Below are 19824 nucleotides of genomic sequence, written 5' to 3'. Positions count from 1 at the left end.
ACACTAATTTATAAGACACATATTTTGTTACCATATGTAACACACACGTTTCATATGACTTACAGTTTTTTTTTTTTGATTGCTTTGACCTGCTTAAAAAACTTGGATCCACTTGGTTTTCATCATCACTGTCTTAGCAGAGCACAAGACACCTCTTGCAAATGTGTTAATCTTTTCTCGTTGGATTGACACATTTTCCCCACCCTTTTGCAGAACAGTTAACACGGATGTCATTCAAGCAGTCCAAACTCCATTGTTTCAGCTATGGTAACCAAACTATTAGAAACTACCTACATCAGTATGAAATCACTGAAGCACCTGTTTGACACTCCTTCACACAAATCTTCAATTAGCAATCAGTCTGCAGGCCTTAAAAGGTGCAGCGTCTGTGTTGTTCTTTGCCAATATGGATGGAAGAGGTCTAAGGCAGATGAGAATGAGAGTAAGAGGTAGAGGGGTCCGAGGAAGAAGAGTCTGAGTGCGAGGTGGAGGTATAGTTGGAAGGGCTCAGGTCTCTGATGAAATTTGGGCAACTGTTATTGATCACTTTATCAATCATGGCCTTTCACTTAGAGAGGCTGGACAAAGAGTCCACCTTGTTCTAAACAGAAACACTGTTGCATCCATTGTCAGAATTTTTTGACAGGAAAACAGGTAATTTTGCTGTACAGTATATACAGAAATAACTTCAGTGATACACTTTATGTAATTGTTTCCTCATCCCCATTACAGAATCCAAAGGCTACCATTCTCTGGTGGTAGAGGGAGAATTTGTAGTGCTGAGCAGGAGGCAGCCATCGTGAACATGGTTGTGGCAAACAATGCCATAAGGCTGCGTGAAATCAGGGCAGCAGTGATCGCAGATCAGGGCATGTTTAGGAACATCAACAACTGAGTGTGAGCACCATTGACCGCATCCTGAGAAGGAACCATATGGCCAAGAAGCCGCTCTATAAAGTTCCATTTCAAAGGAGCTCTGACATTGTGAAGGAGGCCAGATGCCAATATGTGGAGGTAAGGAAACATTACTACAGTATACTGTAATGCCTTGTCATATCATGCAGTTAGAGTCAGCTTGAGTAACTTTTCATTGTCATTTTCTCTTTTTAACTTAGAGAATAATGGAGCTTGAAGCTGAGGGAGCACATCATGTCTTCATTTATGTCGATGAAGCCGGCTTCAATCTCTGTAAAGTGAGGAGACGTGGAAGGAACCTCATTGGGTACAGGGCCACTATCACAGTTCCAGGACAGAGGGGCGCCAACATAACCATGTGTGCTGCCATCTCCAATGATGGTGTCCTATGCCATATCCCCACTATTGGCCCATACAACACCGAGCGCCTCATTCCTGAATGCACTTCATGACAGGCTGATCCCACTTGAGGAGAGAGGGCTGTTGAGGCCTGGCATGCCACTCTTCTTCATTATCTGGGACAATGTGGCATTCCACCACTCTTGCCTTGTCAATGAGTGGTTTGCAGTACACCCTCGAATGATGATGCAGTTCCTTCCGGCATATTCCCCATTTTTGAATCCAATAGAGGAGTTCTTCAGCGCTTGGAGGTGGAAGGTTTATGATCACCGTCCCTATGAGCAGATGCCTTCGCTGAATGCAATGTTTGAAAAATGTGGAGCTTGAGTTGACTGCTGCATCAAAGCAATCAAGAAAAACTGTAATTCTATTTGAACCAGTTACACACTGCTGCTGCTAACCTATAACACTTTCAGCGATTCTACCTCTCAGTGATTAGAGTTCTGTAAGTGGAGTACACAGAGAAAGTGCAAATATACAATAAATACACCAAACATGACACAAGACAAATGCTGCAGACTGATGAAAATATAATTTATGTCTCTCCATATACCCAAATCAGTCAACATGTCAGAATGGAGAATCACAAAAAAACATGTCCCAGTGTTCATGCTACTACAGTAGTGTGCCTAACACTGTAAGCTAAGCAAATATCAGACAAACATAAAATACTGTATCCAGCACAGGTTACAATTACAGTAAAAAGACAAAACATCTGAAAAAACAAAAAATACAGAACAGAAAATACTAGACATTATCTCTTCACCTAGCTGGATCTTGCCAGAGAATTTCATCTACATCACAGACTATATCCTAATTGGTAAGACAACATGGGAAGAACCATCTTGAATGTCGAATCCATCCTTGCACAGCTGCAGCATCAATTTGGTCACAGGCCTCTTCCATGGCCTGAATGAGGGGTGCCTGAGCCTGGGGCCAGAGGACTGAACCCTCCACTGCCATGCCAAGAAAAACTTTTTTATAGTTTTTGATGAATTTGGTCCTCTTCTTCTTTGAGCATGTTCTCTTCTTGCTTCAGGTCTTCCTCTACCTCTTCCTCCTTCTCCTCCTCCGTGGATTCCCTCTCTCACCCTCACTCTTCTTCTTCTGACTCCTTCCATTTTGGTTGAAGACAGGTGAACTCACCTGCTGCATTTTTATAGTGCTTGAACCTGATTGGTGTGTTTACAATTAAGCAATCGTGTGTTTGCGTGCCTGATGGCTGTGTTTAACCAATGACTCATAGGTGTGGTAATTTGACAGTCAGTGCTTTGGAATTGCAAGGAAGTGATATCATGAAATACTTCTGTGTCTAACGTATGCAAGTGTGTTAAGTGTTTTGCAAATCACTGTGTGTATTGATCTGCAAAAAGTGTGAGGCTGATATTGTGCTTATGGTGGTGCAAATCTGAGCTGATGTTTTGCTCGAGTGTAAGGTTTTGATAATTGTGTACTACTTTTGATTTTAGTGTTTATGCAGTCGAAAAAAAATGTATTTTTAAATTTTTTTTTCAGATTTTTTTTTTTTTTTGTCTTTTTACTGTAATTGTAACCTGTGCTGGATACAGTATTTTATGTTTGTCTGATATTTGCTTAGCTTACAGTGTTATGCACACTACTGTAGTAGCATGTACATGGGGCATGTTTTGTTGTGATTCTCCATTCTGACATGTTGACTGATTTGCAGCAGCAGTGTGTAACTGGTTCAAACAGAATTAAGTCATATGAAACATGTGTGTTTCATATAGTAACATAATGTGTTTTTTATAAATTAGTGTATAGCTTTTACAAAAGTGTTTCATTTTGTAACGGATCTGAGGTGTTCTGCTACTTGTTTGTGTGGTTGTGTGAATTGTGTATAGTGTTTTGACAAAATGAGCCCTGTTTTCAAAATCGTGTTTAAGCGATCTAAAAATACTGTAAATGTGATGGGAGTTTATAAATCACAACCATTTCAAGTTATAAAGTTGGCATATTTCCAAATTGTGGTTCGTTTCTAATCATAATTACGAAAGTAAGACAAGAAAAATCTGTATTGAAGGTTTTTTGTTTTTGCAGTTTGTTATGCCTGTCAAATAACCAACTGAAAGAAAAACAGAACCAGAGATGACTTAATAAACATAAAAGAGAATTAAAGAAAGAATGGATAGGTAGAGAATAAAAAAGAAATTATACTGTTGCAAAATAAAAGGACTTGAATATTTTTCATCTAGCCGCACTGACTATGAAGAGAGTTAAGAGAGAAACGTTTCTGCTGTTCTAGATGTTCACAGTCATAGTGCATTGTCCTGTATATAAAACTTAGTGAGCTCATATTTATCACTGAGACTTTCACATTTAATTTCTGCACTAAACACAGAGAATGTGCCAAGTGATAGATGCGAATTTTGTAGTCCATCAATGTTAAATTGTAGTTTTTACTCAAATAACACACATCACATCTGTAACATCCACCTAGGGAAAGTGCAGTCGAATTTCTTAATCATCGCTGTTCTCCTTTCTTCTCCAGCCTTACCTTGGCTTTGTGACGTTTTTCACAGAGATTAAGGAAAAGTTGATAGCAAGGAACTTAGGAAGTAATTATTTGGGCTTTTCGGACCCCAGATCTAAAGTAGGGTACTCTGTGATATTATTTATGAAGACCCAACATTAATCCACCATAGGTACAGCACTAAACAACCTTTTAGCATAGTTGCAGCAGCAAAAAAAGATTTCCTTTTAACAGGCAGAAACCTTGAGAAGAACCAGACTCATGTTTAACTAAGAGTAATTTTTGACCATTCTTCCAGAAGTGCATTTGTGAGGTCACACACTGATGTTGGGCGAGTAGTCCTGGCTCGCAGTCTCGGCTCTAATTATCCCATCATCCCAGAAGTGTTCAGTCGGGTTGAGGTAAGGACTCTGTGCAGGCCAGTCAAGTTTATCCACACCAAACTCTCTCATCCATGTTTTAATGGACCTTGCTTTGTGCACTGTTGCACAGTCATGTTGGAACTGGAATGGGCCATCTCCAAACTGTTCCCACAAAGTAAGGAGCATAGAATTATCCAAAATCTCTTGGTATGCTGAAGCATTCAGAGTTCCTTTCACTGGAACTAAGGGGCCAAGCCTAGCTCCTGAAAAACAACCCCACATCATAATCCCTCCTCCACCAAACTTTACACTTAAGTACAATACAGTTAGACAAGTACCGTTCTCCTGGCAACTGCCAAACCCAGACTTGTCCATCAGATTGCCAGATGGAAAAGCATGATTAGTCATTCCAGAGAATGCATCTGCACTGCTCTAGAGTCCAGTGGCAGTGTGCTTTACACCACTGCATCCAACGCTTTGCATTGCACTTGGCTTGGATGCAGCTGCTCGGCCATGGAAACTCATGAAGCTCTGTAAGCACTGTTCTTGAGCTAATCTGATGGCCACATGAAGTTTGGAGGTCTGTAGCAATTGACTGAAGAAAGTTGGCGATCTCTGCGCATTATGCGCCTCAGCATCTACTGACCCCGCTTTGTCATTTTCACTTCGTGGCTAAGTTGCTTTTGTTCCCAATCGCTTCCACTTTGTTATAATACCACTGAGGGTTGACTGTGGAATTTTAGGAGTGAGGAAATTTCACAACTGGACTTGTTGCACAGGTGGCACAGTACCAGCTGGAATTCACTAAGCTCCTGAGATCAACCCATTCTTTCACAAATGTTTGTAGAAACAGTCTGCGTGCCTCGGTGCTTGATTGTATACACCTGTGGCTATGGAAGTGATTGAAACTTCTGATTTCAATTATTTGATGGGTGAATGAATACTTTTGACAATATATTGTCGCTCGGATTGATGGTAGACTGAACATTCTAATATTAAGAATAATTACTAAGATGATAATGAAACTGAGAGGGCTAGTGATGTTAAATACTCAGCTTTATTCAAGCTGCTCTTAGTTTCAAATTCCCACAGTACCCCACTTAATGACCTTAATCATATAATTCTTATCTAAGGCAAAAAGCAGCCATTCAGACAATACCAACCTGAAGATTAACCTCACTTTGAAAACCATTCAACATACCACACGCACATGTGTGTGATGTAAGTGGTTAAGCTTTTACATTAGTCAAGTATCATGACAGTTTAATTACCATTTGTACACAGCCCTAAGATGGCTAACTTTACCATCTCCATATGCAGGAGTATTCGTAGTGGTGATGTTTTAGTGGGGAGAACTTCTTTTATATCTTAAATATTGAGTATGGTAAAACTGCAAAAAATACCATGTCATTAAATCTTAATTATGACATCACGAATAAGAAAAACTAACCGTTTTGTCTGAGACCCTAGTGGTGTTGGGCCTATAAAAGTTATCAACACTGACACTCCTGATGCTCAAGCTGTAGTGGTAGTGCAGCAGCAGGGGTTAAAGGAATGACAGACAAAACATTAGTTAAAACTACTTAACAAGAGACTGGAGATAACGTATTTAATTTCATATTACTCGTTTTAGTAGGGGTGATATTAATGCTGAAAAATACAATAATAATACATCAACACAGACATAGAGTGACAGAAACTGATAGTACATACTGAGTATAAGAAACAAAGGTGGGTGGATCAAGTGGAGCTTTAGGAGAAGAATGAGGAAAGCAACACTAAAGGTCTCAAGACACTGTAATCCAAATCCAATAAAAAGTTATTTTATTTTCATTTCAAATTGTAGATAATTGATGTATTCCATTGACAAAATTTATGGATCAGGTAGTTGAGTGATGACTTGAAAGAGTGAAAAAATAAAAATTTCATTTCATTTCTTTAACTTCAAATTAAAAATTAAGTCAGGTGAAGTCTGGAAAGTCTGTTCAGTTATGCTCAGGATTAATTTTTCACAGTGTTTGAATTCTTACAGTAATTTATGAATAACATTTTTACACAGCGACACATGGTCTACTCCCAATTCTAAGCATTTGCCATCAAAAAGTTATCTTTTGTTTTAAAATTACAAACAGCCAATTGGAAAGGTAAATTCATACAGTTATAAACCTGCCACTAACATGCAATAACTTCACTACAGCTGAAGTAATCACTTCACCAGTATCTCAAATAGCTGTGTAATTTTGCCAGGCACCAGATGACTAATTGCTTGAGCCAATGTTTCATGACCTTTCAACCATTCCAAGCCAGGTGCAAGAACAAGCAATAAAGGTAATATTTGGTTTTAATATTTCTGTATCTAAGCTACCGTGGATGTATAAACCTGTCTGACTCTGTTGCACACTAAAATTGTTAATCAATGCTTTACACTTTCAATAAAGATAAAAACCAAATGCAATTGTCATTTAGTATGATTGCTGAACTAAGGCACAAATAGTCAAATTCTGTTATTGCTATTTGATTGTTTTTTGTTTGTTTGTTTTTTTTTTTTTTTACATGAACTCTATTTCCATCGTCTTTGTGTCCCCTGGGAATAACTGCTGTGGAGTACAATGTACAGCAGAAAACAGCCTATGTATACCTTGGTCAAATAAATGCTGTTTAAATTGTGTGATTTAAAATAAATAACTGGCAAATAAGGATTTCTAAGTAAATACACAGCAAACTTTACTGTATGTATAGAAAGGGACTTAATGTCAGTAGATACTACTCTGTAAAAGTGCCATCCAAAACACTTTGGTGCTTACATCAGAAAAAAGAGAGGAAAACAGCACAAGCCCAAAAACAAAGTACACTGAGCTGACTGAGCATTCTAGAGAGCAAAGGTGTAAGGATATCTTAAGTGTGAATTTATACTTTAAGAGATTTTCGCAGGAACTATTCCCAAGCTAAAAGTCTCAGTGGTACTGCTTCACGGCAGTTGCACCATGCTTTACACAGTACACTTCAACATCATACATAGATGGATCAAGGCACATTTTGTTGGTTGTCAGACATTTAACAAACAGCTTAAATGTATATGATTACCCCCATTGGATTAATTCTCAATATGTTGTTTGGGTGCAATGGTTTATTCCACCTTGACATCACTGTAAAGTTAGCGAGAGAAGAACCTGGGATGAGGAGGCAGGTACTTCAATTACTTAACCACTAAACTGCACTATTAGTTATTCTAAATGGCCAGAAAGCAATGTGATATCCCTTTCTCACCATGTATGAAAGCTTTGTAGCTTAACAAAAGGGATACATGTCTTATACACAAAAATTGAATGTAAACATTTGTTTATATAAAAAAAAGAAAAAAACAGCCCACTGTGAGATAACCAAAGCTACATCTGTGAAAAGGACAAATATCCCATAAAACTGAAACATTAGGAATGGAAAACAGTATCTGTCAAGGTTCTCCCTAATCTGGGTTACATAATTCCCACTTTAAGATAAAAGGTAGCTGGACTTGCTGATGTTCTTGGGAAGGCGCTAAACTGACTGGAAGATTGGCAGCTAACATCTATCAGTACATCAAAAAGCATTTCCATTTTATTTACCTAGGCGTGTAAATGGGAGATTTACTGCTGCTTGGTGTCCATTTCCTAATGTTCTATGATTTCAAAATTATCTTATAAGTAAAAGTAACATGAGACCCCCCCCCCCCCCCCCCAAAGTTAGTGGACTCCCATACAAAGTAAATTAAAAAGTTCAAAGATACCCATACACTCTATTTTATATTGCAGGTAATCTTGTGATGAGAGCACCATAGATTAAGTCAAACAGTTTCTGTTTTTCCATTGCTGATGTTTGATGATATGTCTGAACTGCCATATACTGTACTTTCAACCATTTATTTAGTGGATACTAAGAGGCCTGGATACTGCGGGCCAACAAATGATTTTGCATAATCTCTTTGTGTCAAATTGTGTTGCATGTTCTCTCCTGCCCTTCATATCTGTTTCATGCAGTTTCGTCCATTAAAAAAACAAGGAAAATAGATTATATTTTCTAAAAATCATTCCTTTTTCATACAAGTATAGGAGTAGTTTATTTCCACCCTCAACTGATTTTAAATGAATAAGAAGCATTTGCTATTATCCTTTAGGTGACATTTGACTGATAGCTGGTTAATGGAAGGATCAGAGATGGCTCTCTGATTCAAATTTTTCCCCAGTTCCATTTCCCAACAGCCAGGTGGACAGTCCCAGTTCACTGAAGGCCATGTTGCTCTGGTTCAGCCGTTGGACACGATAGGTCTCATAGTGAATATTGTGCGTCACATCTTTTAGGTCCTGCAGATGAGATCTTTGCAAAGAAAACAGAATTCATGCAAAGTTGATTGATGTCCCATGTCAGTATTCTTGGCTGCAAGTTTTAGAAACTGTTTGGATGTATTACAGAATGGACAATGCAGACTTCGCAAAACACTTGCAATAGAGTTAATAACAATAATAATAAGAAGAAGGATAAGAAAATCATGAGAATAAGAAAGTAAACAATGTTCATAAAGCACTTTTCAGCAACAAGCTACAAAATGTTTATGGTTAGAGCCCAGCTGAGCTAGAAAAGAAGTGGTTTAGAAATCAGAAGCGTTTTCTATCAAATAAGATTTGCCACTCTCAAAGAAAATGCCCTTACACCCCTTACAGATGCAAATTATATATTTAAGCAATGTTAAAATGGGTAAAAAGAGTATGATGAATATAACTATATAAATCGTACTCGTACTCATACTCTATTAAGCTTGATGAAAATAATCAGTTACCTAACCTAACTTTAAACAGTTTTAATGAGAAAAAAACTTAAAGGACTGAAGTGACTTGGAAACTGCTATAATAAGTGTTACTGATAAGGCACATTTTAAAGAAATTAACAAAAAATCAAGTCATTCTACATGTAACATCCTGCAGCCTAACAAGAGCAGCACACTCTTGTAGTTCAAAGAGTTTTTATATTGCGATGAGAGCAAGCACTATCAAGGTTCTCTCCTGAAAATCATGATCCTAGTCTATGTTTGAGGACTGACACACCTTTTCCACACCTATGGCTGCTATTGTCTTTGAAACCCAGAATCAGGATTTGCTCTTTGCCTTGAATCTACCTATAGTTATCCTGCTATGCACCTAAACTGCTTAAAGATTCTGTGTAAATCTTCTCTGTTCTTTCAAATATTTCAGATCTTCTTTCTTCTTTTGTGACTTTCTGTATGGTGTGTCTGTCCTTGATCCTTCTGTTGAGTGCTGCAGATACTGTATCTCTGACTCTGGAACGCGAATCTGCTCTCATAACACTAAAAGCTCCATGTAAAAAAAACTGCTTCTTAAATGAACATCTTTACCATTATCACAATTTTTTACTATTAAAGATAAAAAGGACATCCATGTTTTGTTTTGTTTTTACATGAATTTCTCAGCAGATAGCCATGCCTTTATGTTTTAATTACTTCAAGCTCAGAAACTCTGAATTTTCTTAAGAAATTTCAATCACTTGCCCTTAAATTGCATGGAAATACATGTTTTTACTCATAATGGCTTCATACTCCTCCTTTTGACACCACTGAATTTTAGCACCATGATTATAGTAAAACACTCTGGATTAGTTGAAATCTCAAAAATGTATCTGGTTATGTCTTAAACCACTGTTGCTGATCTTATACGACAAATCTGTCTAATGAATTTCAATGGCCTACTAAATTACTTAAAACTCAACCTTTTTAAAAATAAGAAATAACTGTAGCAGTACATTAAAACTTACCTGATAAGTAGATCTCTCAGGTTAGAAAACTCACAGTGTGCAACATTTTCAACTGTGGACAGAAGAAAAGATTGGTTCCATGAGTGCACACAAAATGGAAATCAATAAAAAGCGCAAATACATTGCTGGTAAGGCAGACATCATTCTGGGTGCACTCATTAGAGGATATTTTAAAAATTTACCACAGACTTGTTCTCTTTCAATGCAAATAAGCCGTGGCGCAAATAACATCTATTTCACACAGGTCAGCACTAATTGCCAAAAGGGATAAAAGAGTTGCAAGTGTATGCTGGTTTCTCCACTTGTAAATACAATGATTATCTATGAAAATAAAGTAGTAGTAGACATGACTTTTGAACTTTTGAGTAAAATACATGTTAAAACAAACAATGTTATTAGTCATATATATCATGTGCAATTGCCATGTGTACCTCCCATCTCCTGCAAAAAGCAATACAAACTTTTGTCTAAAAATACATTCCAACTGAATGTGACTAGCAGTATTTAAAATCTCATGTTTTATTTTAAGTATGCCCTAAAATCAGACATCATTAAAGCTGTAAATAATTCAGTTCATAAAAACAATTTGCAACTGTACTTACACCTTTTTTGGTGTACATGGAGGAAGTTCATTGATATGTGACAAGACATTTTGTCCTTGTACTGCAACTATTGACACATGATACAATTACTTAAATTTAATATTAATATAGATTAATTTTTCTCGCCTATGACTGACTTCCAAATATTTCACCTGTGTATTCTGACTGCATTTTCCTCTTTCTTTTCAGTCTCTGTGGAGTCCCACAGATAATTATGTTACGTGCAAAGAAGATGCTGATGTGTTAGCTCCAGCAAATGACAAGTGCAAATTATTTTGTGGACCTGGTGTTAAAATAGAGCAAATATAGGATAATAATTCTGCTCTAACCTTGGTGGGTGCAATGTATTCCTTGTGAATTTGACCCCATGTGTCCAAACGAGAGCAATACAAACAGAAAAAAAATATACAGTACACTTTGTATTTCCTCAGGCTTGTCCCTTTCTAACAGTTTGACTTATCTTTTTAAAATTAGTTATGTTTAATAGCTGTTCCAAACAAAATTACAAAAATGTCAGTTCAGAAAGACTGAATTCAGCCCATGTTAAAAAAGCAGGGATGCACAGATGCATCGGTTCAATGTCACTATTATTGATATTGGTTGGTTTACAACTTCAGCCACTGGCAAAATTATGTGGCATGAGAAGATGTCAGTTATTAATGCTTATCTGCTGTCTCCAGTCAATTTTAAGGTGGCATCTGGTACAGCTCGCTGGTAGTTGGTGACTAGTTTTAATTACCTCCGCCAAGGAGGTTATGTGATTGGCAGGGTTTGTTAGTTAGTTAGTTAGTTAGTTTGTTAGCAACATAACTCAAAAAGTACTGGACATATTCTGGTGAAATTTTCAGGAAATGGATCCAGGAATTTGTTACTATTGGGAGACAAGGCTAATGGCAGAGGTCTGCGCTCTCTGAGTGCTTTTCTAGTTATTCCTGTATTTCTTGTAATTATTTCTTTTCCAAAACAGATGTCATAATAATTCTGGTTCATGCTTCATTCTTTGTGTGAAACCAACTCAATTTTATCTGGATAGATCAGTATGATAACAGTGTTCTTTTAGGGGATTAAAAAAAATGTAAATTAACTGCTTCATACAGAGCACTTGATGCCTCACCTTCAATTATTCCCCACTTTGTTTTACGACCCAGCACCTTTTTTCCATTCACCTGGTGCTCCTTGTCTGTCCCCACCACAGCAAAAGGAATGCTATCCTGGATGTAGGAAACATGTCAGGTTAGATAGATTAATTTATCAGAAGCAGTGTTCTCTGTTGTATTAAGACTATCAGAGACAATCAGCTCTCCATTTGTACAAGAAATGCCCCACCCAACAGATAACACAACGGGAAACCAGGACAACACTGTCATATAATTAAACCAACAGCTTAGTTAGTTTGTTTGTAAGTTTGTTAGCAATATAGCTCAAAATGTACTGGATGTATTTTGGTGACATTTTCAGGAAATGTCAGCAAATGGAATATTACCCTGATACTATCCCTAACAGGATAGTATCAGGGTAATATTCTCAGTTCAGAAGGCCAGATCAAAGCTACAATAATTTTAGGATTAACTGTTTATATGCAAGTTTGATAACATTATGGGATAGTAAAGCATAAAAAATATGTTACTTTCTTAATAATAAATTGTTAATAATAAATTACGCTTGGGGATTTTTGTAACACACTCTGTCATAAACAGAACATATTCATACATTCTGGAAATGTATAATTCTTGCTGTATACCACTAGATGGCACAATTTTCCTGTTAAAGGCTATGCATGAAAGCATGTTTTTGTTGGTAAAACAACTATAAAAATGTTGTACTAATAGTTTTTTCAGTGTTTACATGAAATACTCTGTAAACCAGAATTAAATTTAAATTTTTGACATTGGTCAACAATCAAGTTACATAATGCAATAATTTAAGCAATTCTGAAGAGCAAAGACATTTAACAAAACACAAAAGCATTTAAATACATGAAAAAAAGTGAAGAATAACATGTGAAACACAAAAACATTTTTATGTTGTGCTCTGATTAGCCTGTAATGAATGTGTCAGACAGTGCCTTCATTAAACAGCCTCTGAGATTTTTTTGAAAGTTTCAGCCCTTACCAACACTGTGGGCCCAGTCAAATAGTTCTTTTTGTTCAGGAAGGTTCCAAAACAATAGAATCAAAGAAAGAATGGATGGGTAGAGGATAAAACAAAAGCAATAAGAACTTATCACATCATTCATCTAGTCATACTGACTATGAAGAGAGTTCAGATAAGGAGATATTAAACCTTTCAGCTGTTCTAGATGTTTAGTCACATCCTGAAGATATAGAAGTCTATAAAACCTTACTGTTTTCATGTTTATTGTGAAGGTTTTCATGTTTTATTCACTGCACTGAATGCAGAGAATGCCCTGAGTGACAGATTCACAATTTGTAGAATATCAACATTAAGTAGTAGTTTTTATACAGTTAACTTACGTTATACACTGCCTGGCCAAAAAAAAAGTTGCCACCAAAAAAAGGTCAAACCCACTAATATTTCATTGGACCACCTTTAGCTTTGATTACAGCACGCATTCGCTGTGGCATTGTTTCGACAAGCTTCTGCAATGTCACAAGATTTATTTCCATCCAGTGTTGCATAAATTTTTCACCAAGATCTTGTATTGATGATGGGAGAGTCTGACCACTGCGCAAAGCATTCTCCAGCACATCCCAAAGATTCTCAATAGGGTTAAGGTATGGACTCTGTGGTGGCCAATCCATGTGTGAAAATGATGTCTCATGCTCCCTGAACCACTCTTCACAATTTGAGCACGATGAATCCTTGCATTGTCATCTTGGAATATGCCCGTGCCATTAGGGAAGAAAAAATCCATTGATGGAATAATCTGGTCATTCAGTATGTTCAGGTAGTCAGCTGACCTCATTCTTTGGGCACATAATGTTGCTGAACCTAGACCTGACCAACTGCAGCAACCTCAGATCATAGCACTGCCCCCACAGGCTTGTACAGTAGGCACTAGGCATGATGGGTGCATCACTTCACCTGCCTCTCTTCTTACCCTGATGCGCCCATCACTCTAGAACAGGGTAAATCTGGACTCATCAGACCACATGACCTTTTTCCATTCCTCCAGAGTCCAATCTTTATGCTCCGTAGCAAACTGAAGCCTTTTTTTCCGGTTTTCCGGATGTTAGTCTTAAACAGACTAACATCTTTTCCACGACCACAGGATGTCTTTCGACATGGTTGTTTAAGAAATGAGAAGTTACTCAGTGCATCAGCTGGGGTTAAATAACTTGTTGCCAGCTAAAAGATAATCGCCCACGCAGTAATTATCCAATAGAAGGCTCGTACCTATTTGCTTAGTTAAATCCAAGTGGCGACTCTTTTTTTTTGGCCAGGCAGTGTATCTGTATCATCTGCCGAAGGACAGTGCAGCCAGATTCCCTTGTCACTACTGTTCTCCTTTCCTGTCCTCTTTCCTTGACCCTCGGGGTTAAGGAAAAGTGGAAAGGAAAGGACTTAAGGAGTACTTATTTGGACTCTTGGGAAGGATCCTGTCTATTGGCTGTTGCCCAGATGGATGATAAACAGATCCCATGCAATGGATATATGTGAAAGTCTATGTGGCATGTCAGGTTGGAGGTATTTTTATATGTCATGGACTGTTCTTTGTGTGTCATGAAATGTTTCTGTATTTCACAAAATATTTTTGTGTATATGTGTGTTTTGTATATATCTATCTGTTGTGTTTGATTGCATGCTTTCGTTCCTTGACTGGTTCTTCTGCTTTACAATTTTTTTTCATCAGATATTTTTGTATGTCATAAATTTTTTTTGTTTCATAAAATGAAGCATGAAGTATCAGAAATGATGAGATGGGATGAAAACTTTTGCTTGAGGTACAAAAGTATGATATCATTTATGACAATCTTTTGACACAGCAACAGGATTAGACGGGATCTATGTTTATCCTGTGAGCCAAGAAAGCAATTAACTTAAGCTGTAAGTATATTTACCTCCGCCAAGGAGGTTATGTGATTGGGTGGGTTTGTTCGTTTGTTAGTTTGTTCATTTGTTTGTTAGCAACATAACTCAAAAAGTCATGGACAGATTTTCATGAAATCCTCAGGAAATGTCAGAAATGGCATAAGGAGAAGCCAATGCATTTTGGGACTGATCCGGATCACCGTCTGGATCCAGGAATTTTTCAAAGGAATCTGTATTATTGGGAGATAGGGTGAATGGTGGAGGTCTGCGCTGTTACCACTTTACACCAGGAGATGGCGGATGAGTAACTTACTCAAAGTTTTGGAGTTTACAGAGTTTGAAAGATGCACACCCGGACAAGGAGACGAGTCAGAGCATAACAGAGAGAAAGACATCGAATTGTAGTGAGAATACTCACAATGCTGGGAGGAATAGAGGAATATTCACCCTCTGCCATGACTTCCACACATGGAGAAGCCAATGCTTTGCCTCACCGTGTCTCCACCCCACCGGGGAGGGAGTTATTGGCAAATTAGATTTTGGGAGTCCATCACTGTCTGGATCCAGGAATGTTTTGAAGGATTCATTACTATTGGGAGATAGGGCTGATGGCGGAGGTCTGCGCTCTCTAAGTGCTTTTCTAGTTACTAATGTTTTTTGACTGGAATTTCTGGCTGTATTCTGTAATTCATGTGTAAAAGGCACTGATTGAATAAATATCTATGGGCTATGCAGCTGATGGCACTCGTAAAGGCATTTATGTATAAGATTTAGAACAAATCCCAAACCCTGCTGCATAAAAGCATGTGAGTTTGTGATAGTCCGTGTGTGTAAGTGTTGTAGACAGAACACACGCTAAAATGAGTGGAGGAGAGATTGGAAACACACAGAAACAACCACAGCTTCAGCTCCCAAAACTAGGAACTATAAGGAGTGCCTGAACACTCCTTATAAAGTAAACACACCCCAGGGCACTAATGGGGATGCTAGTTAATTTGCTATTCAAACCTTACTAAGCAAAAAATAGACGACTGTGTAAGATGGAATACAGGACAGACCTTCGGCATCAAGGTACTTAAATAAGACCCTTTTGTAAAGTTTTGATAAAACTTTGTGTGACTGTTCACTATGTCAGCTGTTACTTTTACTTTTATTTAACTATAGCGTTTATGAAGACAAATATAGACAAAAAGAGTTCAGTTTCTGCTGTAACTTAATAGAAACACAAGAAATGTTACCCTGATCCTGTCATTGAGGATACGTTCCTCTGGATCTGCATCATACTCTTTCAGGGGGTAAACACAAATTCCATTGGTTGTCAAATCTTGCCTTATCTGTTGGATGATCAAAGGATAAAACACAGGTCAAACAAGTCAAAACTAAATGCTGAGGCGGAAATATGGGACCTGAAAATATGTATGATGTCAGGTACTAAAATGAGACTTACTCAAGTATATAGATTTTTCATAAGAATAACATGTGCAGGAGAGGTTAGGGTTTTAAAGATTCAAGTCGAGTATGTAAGTGTCCTCCATTACCCTCTCTTTGAAATCCAATCTCTCCTCAATGGTGAGTGTATCAGCTTTGGCAATGACAGGTACGATGCTCACTATGTTCCCCAATCTCTTCATGAATTCAACGTCGATTGGGCGTAACCTGGAAAAAAAGGCAGGCGTTTGGTCAGCGAAGTATTGTTAACCATGTTTGCTTTATATATATATATATATATATATATATATATATATATATATATATATATTTATATATAAAGAATCAAAGGAGTAACAGATCAGATACAAGTAAATAGATAATTCACTCTTAATAAGGTGAAGAGTAAAATATATAAGGCAATGTATTATACATACATAAAGGTATGTATGTACTCAATTACAAACAGGATTATACAGTAATTATACCTGTATTGCATTTCTACTCATATAATTGATATATGCATTATATACAGTGCTTAACAAATTTATTAGACCACCTGTCATATTTGTCTCAAAGACCATCCAGCAACATGAAGTGCTTTAATGCGGACTCTTTCATTTTCAGTGAGCTGTCCACGTTTTACCATTTTGAACAGGAATGAGGGATTTCAAACTGAATTCAGCCAAATTTGAGCTAGCTCACTGGGCTTCTCTGACAAGTCAGAAATTAATCAAGCATAACATTCAACCACTAAAACTATTTTTTTTCTGTTCAGGAATGCAAATAATTATAATTTGACAATCAAGAAATATTAATGTGCTTTACTATTTTTTCAGTTTTTTTGCAAATCAGTACATTTGAAAATTCATGGATAACAATAATCATTATATTTTAGCATTAAAAATATCATTTTGGTTAGAGAGCTTCTACATATTGGTGTATTAACCATTGCAGAAACATAAAAAATGATTTTGGTAATTACCAATGCGGTTAATTCAGGGCAGCTGTGGCATAAACTTTACTTTGGTTAGGGTTAGGGTGGTCTAATAAATTTGTTAAGCACTGTATATATTTTACATATCTGACAGACAGCACTAATGCAATACCTTCTTTGAACTGACCTGTGTCCAGTGGCAGGGAGAAAGTAGATACAGCAGTGGACTCTGCTGTCTGGTATTCTCCTTTTACGGTTGACATTCAGCTCCTCAATCAGGTATTTCTCATACTGCTCATTAACATACTTCACTATGGGCTCCCAACTGGAATTTGAAGCAGCAGAGAAGTGTCAGTAAAGGATAGAAGATTCTGTCTGTTTAGTTTTCATCTTGACATTTTTCTACAGTGTTTGAGACTTTGGTTTGTAATGTTTATTCTGTACAGCAATATGGTAAACACTCAGTGGTACACCAGATTGCAGTTATTCAGTGGTATAGATGTGAGTCTGTTGCTATACAAGTCCATTTACAGTTTATGACTGAATCAAGGTATACCACAATGGGCATTTGTATATTTTTTTTCAAACCAGAATTGATAAATGACCTTAAAAGTTAATGTGGAATCATAAGGGATTATTCATCAGTTCATTATTGTTTCAATCATGATCTTATTCCCCACAGGTTGAACATAGTTTCATCCAATACAGTTATATTGGAGTTGAAGTGTAACTTATGTATTTGATATTATTTCCACTGGTCAACCAGTCATAGTACAGGACAACATCTGTTCAGCTATAATGGTAATGTGCAGATGATGGTGAGAGTATATTGTTAGCTACAGAATCAAAGCACATCCTGGCATACAGACTATGTAACGACTATGTGTCTGTAACAAAGTACTGTAACGTTGGTACCAAGAGAGTCACAGAAACTGAGTGGTGACTATACTGGTTTTGACTTCAAAGTCTTCAACTTGACATCAAAAACATACTTTCAGATGTGAACAATTAGACCTGGACACAGATATGTAGGACACAGGCAACACCTGAAACCTCTCACTTATTACTCTCCTAATTGGAGAGACTGCTATTGGTAATTGCAAGTGAAGCATTGACATCAGTAGAAGTTGTGGTACAAAAACAACAAACAAGGAAAAGTCTTTTCCTGTATCTATTGCCCTTTTACTTACCAGTGATCATTGTTGATATAATCTCCAAATCCTGGAGTATCAATCACTGTCAATTTCATCTTCACACCCTTCTCCTCAATCACTAGAAAAAAAGGATAAAGTAGTTACAAAGGTGTCTTTGCAACAGCTGAACTACTTTACTGTTTCTGCACAATCAAGAAAGTCTTTTTAGTTTCTCATATCTTTAACCAGTATGAAGCATTGTGACATTATGACCACTGATTGAATTTTCCATTTCTATGTGAAATTTGTTTTGTATTTAGCTAATTTGGCTATGGTTCTTCATTATCAATTTTCATTGTAGCCCTTTTTCAAGTCGATTGATTACATTTTTAAAGTGAATAGTGTCAAATGCTGCTCTGAGATCTAAAAGAAGGAGGACTACAATATTTTTGTCATCTAAAAATCATTACAATTTCACATAACTTTTAGCAGGGCAGTCTCTGTGCTGTGGTTTCTCATAGCTGGATTGAAGTGGGTCTAAAATTCTGTTGTAGGTTAAAAGAGCAAGTAATTGAGTAAAAACAATTTTCTGTAAAATTTTACTCAGAAGGGTAGATTACAAATTGTTCTTTAATTATTTAACTCAAAGGAATCTAGATATTTTTAAGAGGTCCCCTGGTGGAAGTTTTAAAATGGAGGATGCCTGAACTAAGAGAGGGATCAATGATCCTTCAGATCTAACAGGGGAGGCTACTGCAGCAGGACTGAAACAGCACATTCTGGAACTATAAAGACGCCCCTTCACTTTTTTCAGTTATCTTATCAAATTTATTAATAAAAACAAACAAACAAACAAACTGAAATATCACATTGAGAAACCTATCTTGTTGATATGTCTACACCTTGACTGTCCACCTGTGGTAAATTAAATTGATTGGACAAACACCTCCCTATAGAATGTATGTCAATGCATATCAGAGGAAAAACCAAGTCATGAGGTCAAAGGTGCTGAATGCAGCGCTCAGAGCTTTGTTTGCAAGGCACAGATTTGGGGGAGGCTATAAAAAATTCTGTTTTTCTGAAGGTCTGCAAGAGTGCAGTGGCCTCCATAATCCTCAAATGGAACATCTTCCTGGTTGAACATCTGGCACAACCAGGACTCTCCCAAGAACCCGTCGCCGGCCAAACTGAGCAATCAGGGGAGAGGGGCTCTAGTTAGAGAGGAGACCAAGAGCTCTATGGTCACCTTGACTGAACTCCTGTGAAGAGCACTGTCAAAGTTCCAGAAGGACAACCATCACTGAAGCCCTCCACTGATCTGGGCTTATGTGCAACATAGCAAAATGTAGACGAGTGTTTTACATTTTTTGGGCAACCCTAAGAGCATAGGCACATCATATCGATATCCATACAAAATAGCCTTTTGAAAACATGTTACAGCAGCTTCAACTGTTGTATAATGGTATGTATGGGTGAACCAATCCCCACAGCACAACTAGACATGCGGTAAAGCACACCTGTGAAACCAACTTAATTATTACATAAACACAAACCTACACATACACACAAACATATGGACTCACCATGGCTGACTGAATGTAGTTTTACAGTTTTTGAGATCTGTTCCTCATAGTTGGGTGTGCAAGACTTCCGGCTGACTTTGGATTTGAACAAAGTGTTGACCAGTGTGGATTTTCCCAAACCACTTTGTCCTAAAGATAAATGAAACTTGCTTCAGCATTCAGAATTTAAAAGAGATCTTTTT

At 37.3% G+C, this 19824-nt stretch overlaps 1 protein-coding gene across 2 annotated transcripts in view; it reads right to left on the bottom strand.

Moving 5' to 3' along the window:
* Positions 1 to 7900: 7900 nt before the first annotated feature.
* sept12 (septin 12) overlaps positions 7901 to 19824 on the bottom strand; it is a 96108-nt gene continuing 84184 nt past the window's right edge. For both annotated transcript variants that reach the window (XM_041778624.1, XM_041778625.1), the window contains 8 exons: positions 19643 to 19771; positions 18117 to 18198; positions 17114 to 17251; positions 16100 to 16217; positions 15800 to 15895; positions 11683 to 11779; positions 9967 to 10018; positions 7901 to 8517 (listed from right to left, as the gene is read on the bottom strand). In XM_041778624.1, the coding sequence (XP_041634558.1) occupies positions 8352 to 8517; positions 9967 to 10018; positions 11683 to 11779; positions 15800 to 15895; positions 16100 to 16217; positions 17114 to 17251; positions 18117 to 18198; positions 19643 to 19771 (878 nt within the window). In that variant the 3' untranslated portion in view covers positions 7901 to 8351. The remainder of the gene's footprint in view (positions 8518 to 9966; positions 10019 to 11682; positions 11780 to 15799; positions 15896 to 16099; positions 16218 to 17113; positions 17252 to 18116; positions 18199 to 19642; positions 19772 to 19824) is intronic.

The sequence above is a fragment of the Cheilinus undulatus genome, linkage group 21 (genome assembly GCF_018320785.1).
Source record: "Cheilinus undulatus linkage group 21, ASM1832078v1, whole genome shotgun sequence".
Taxonomy (NCBI): Eukaryota; Metazoa; Chordata; class Actinopteri; order Labriformes; family Labridae; genus Cheilinus; species Cheilinus undulatus.
This window is presented reverse-complemented; position numbering and strand designations above follow the sequence as displayed.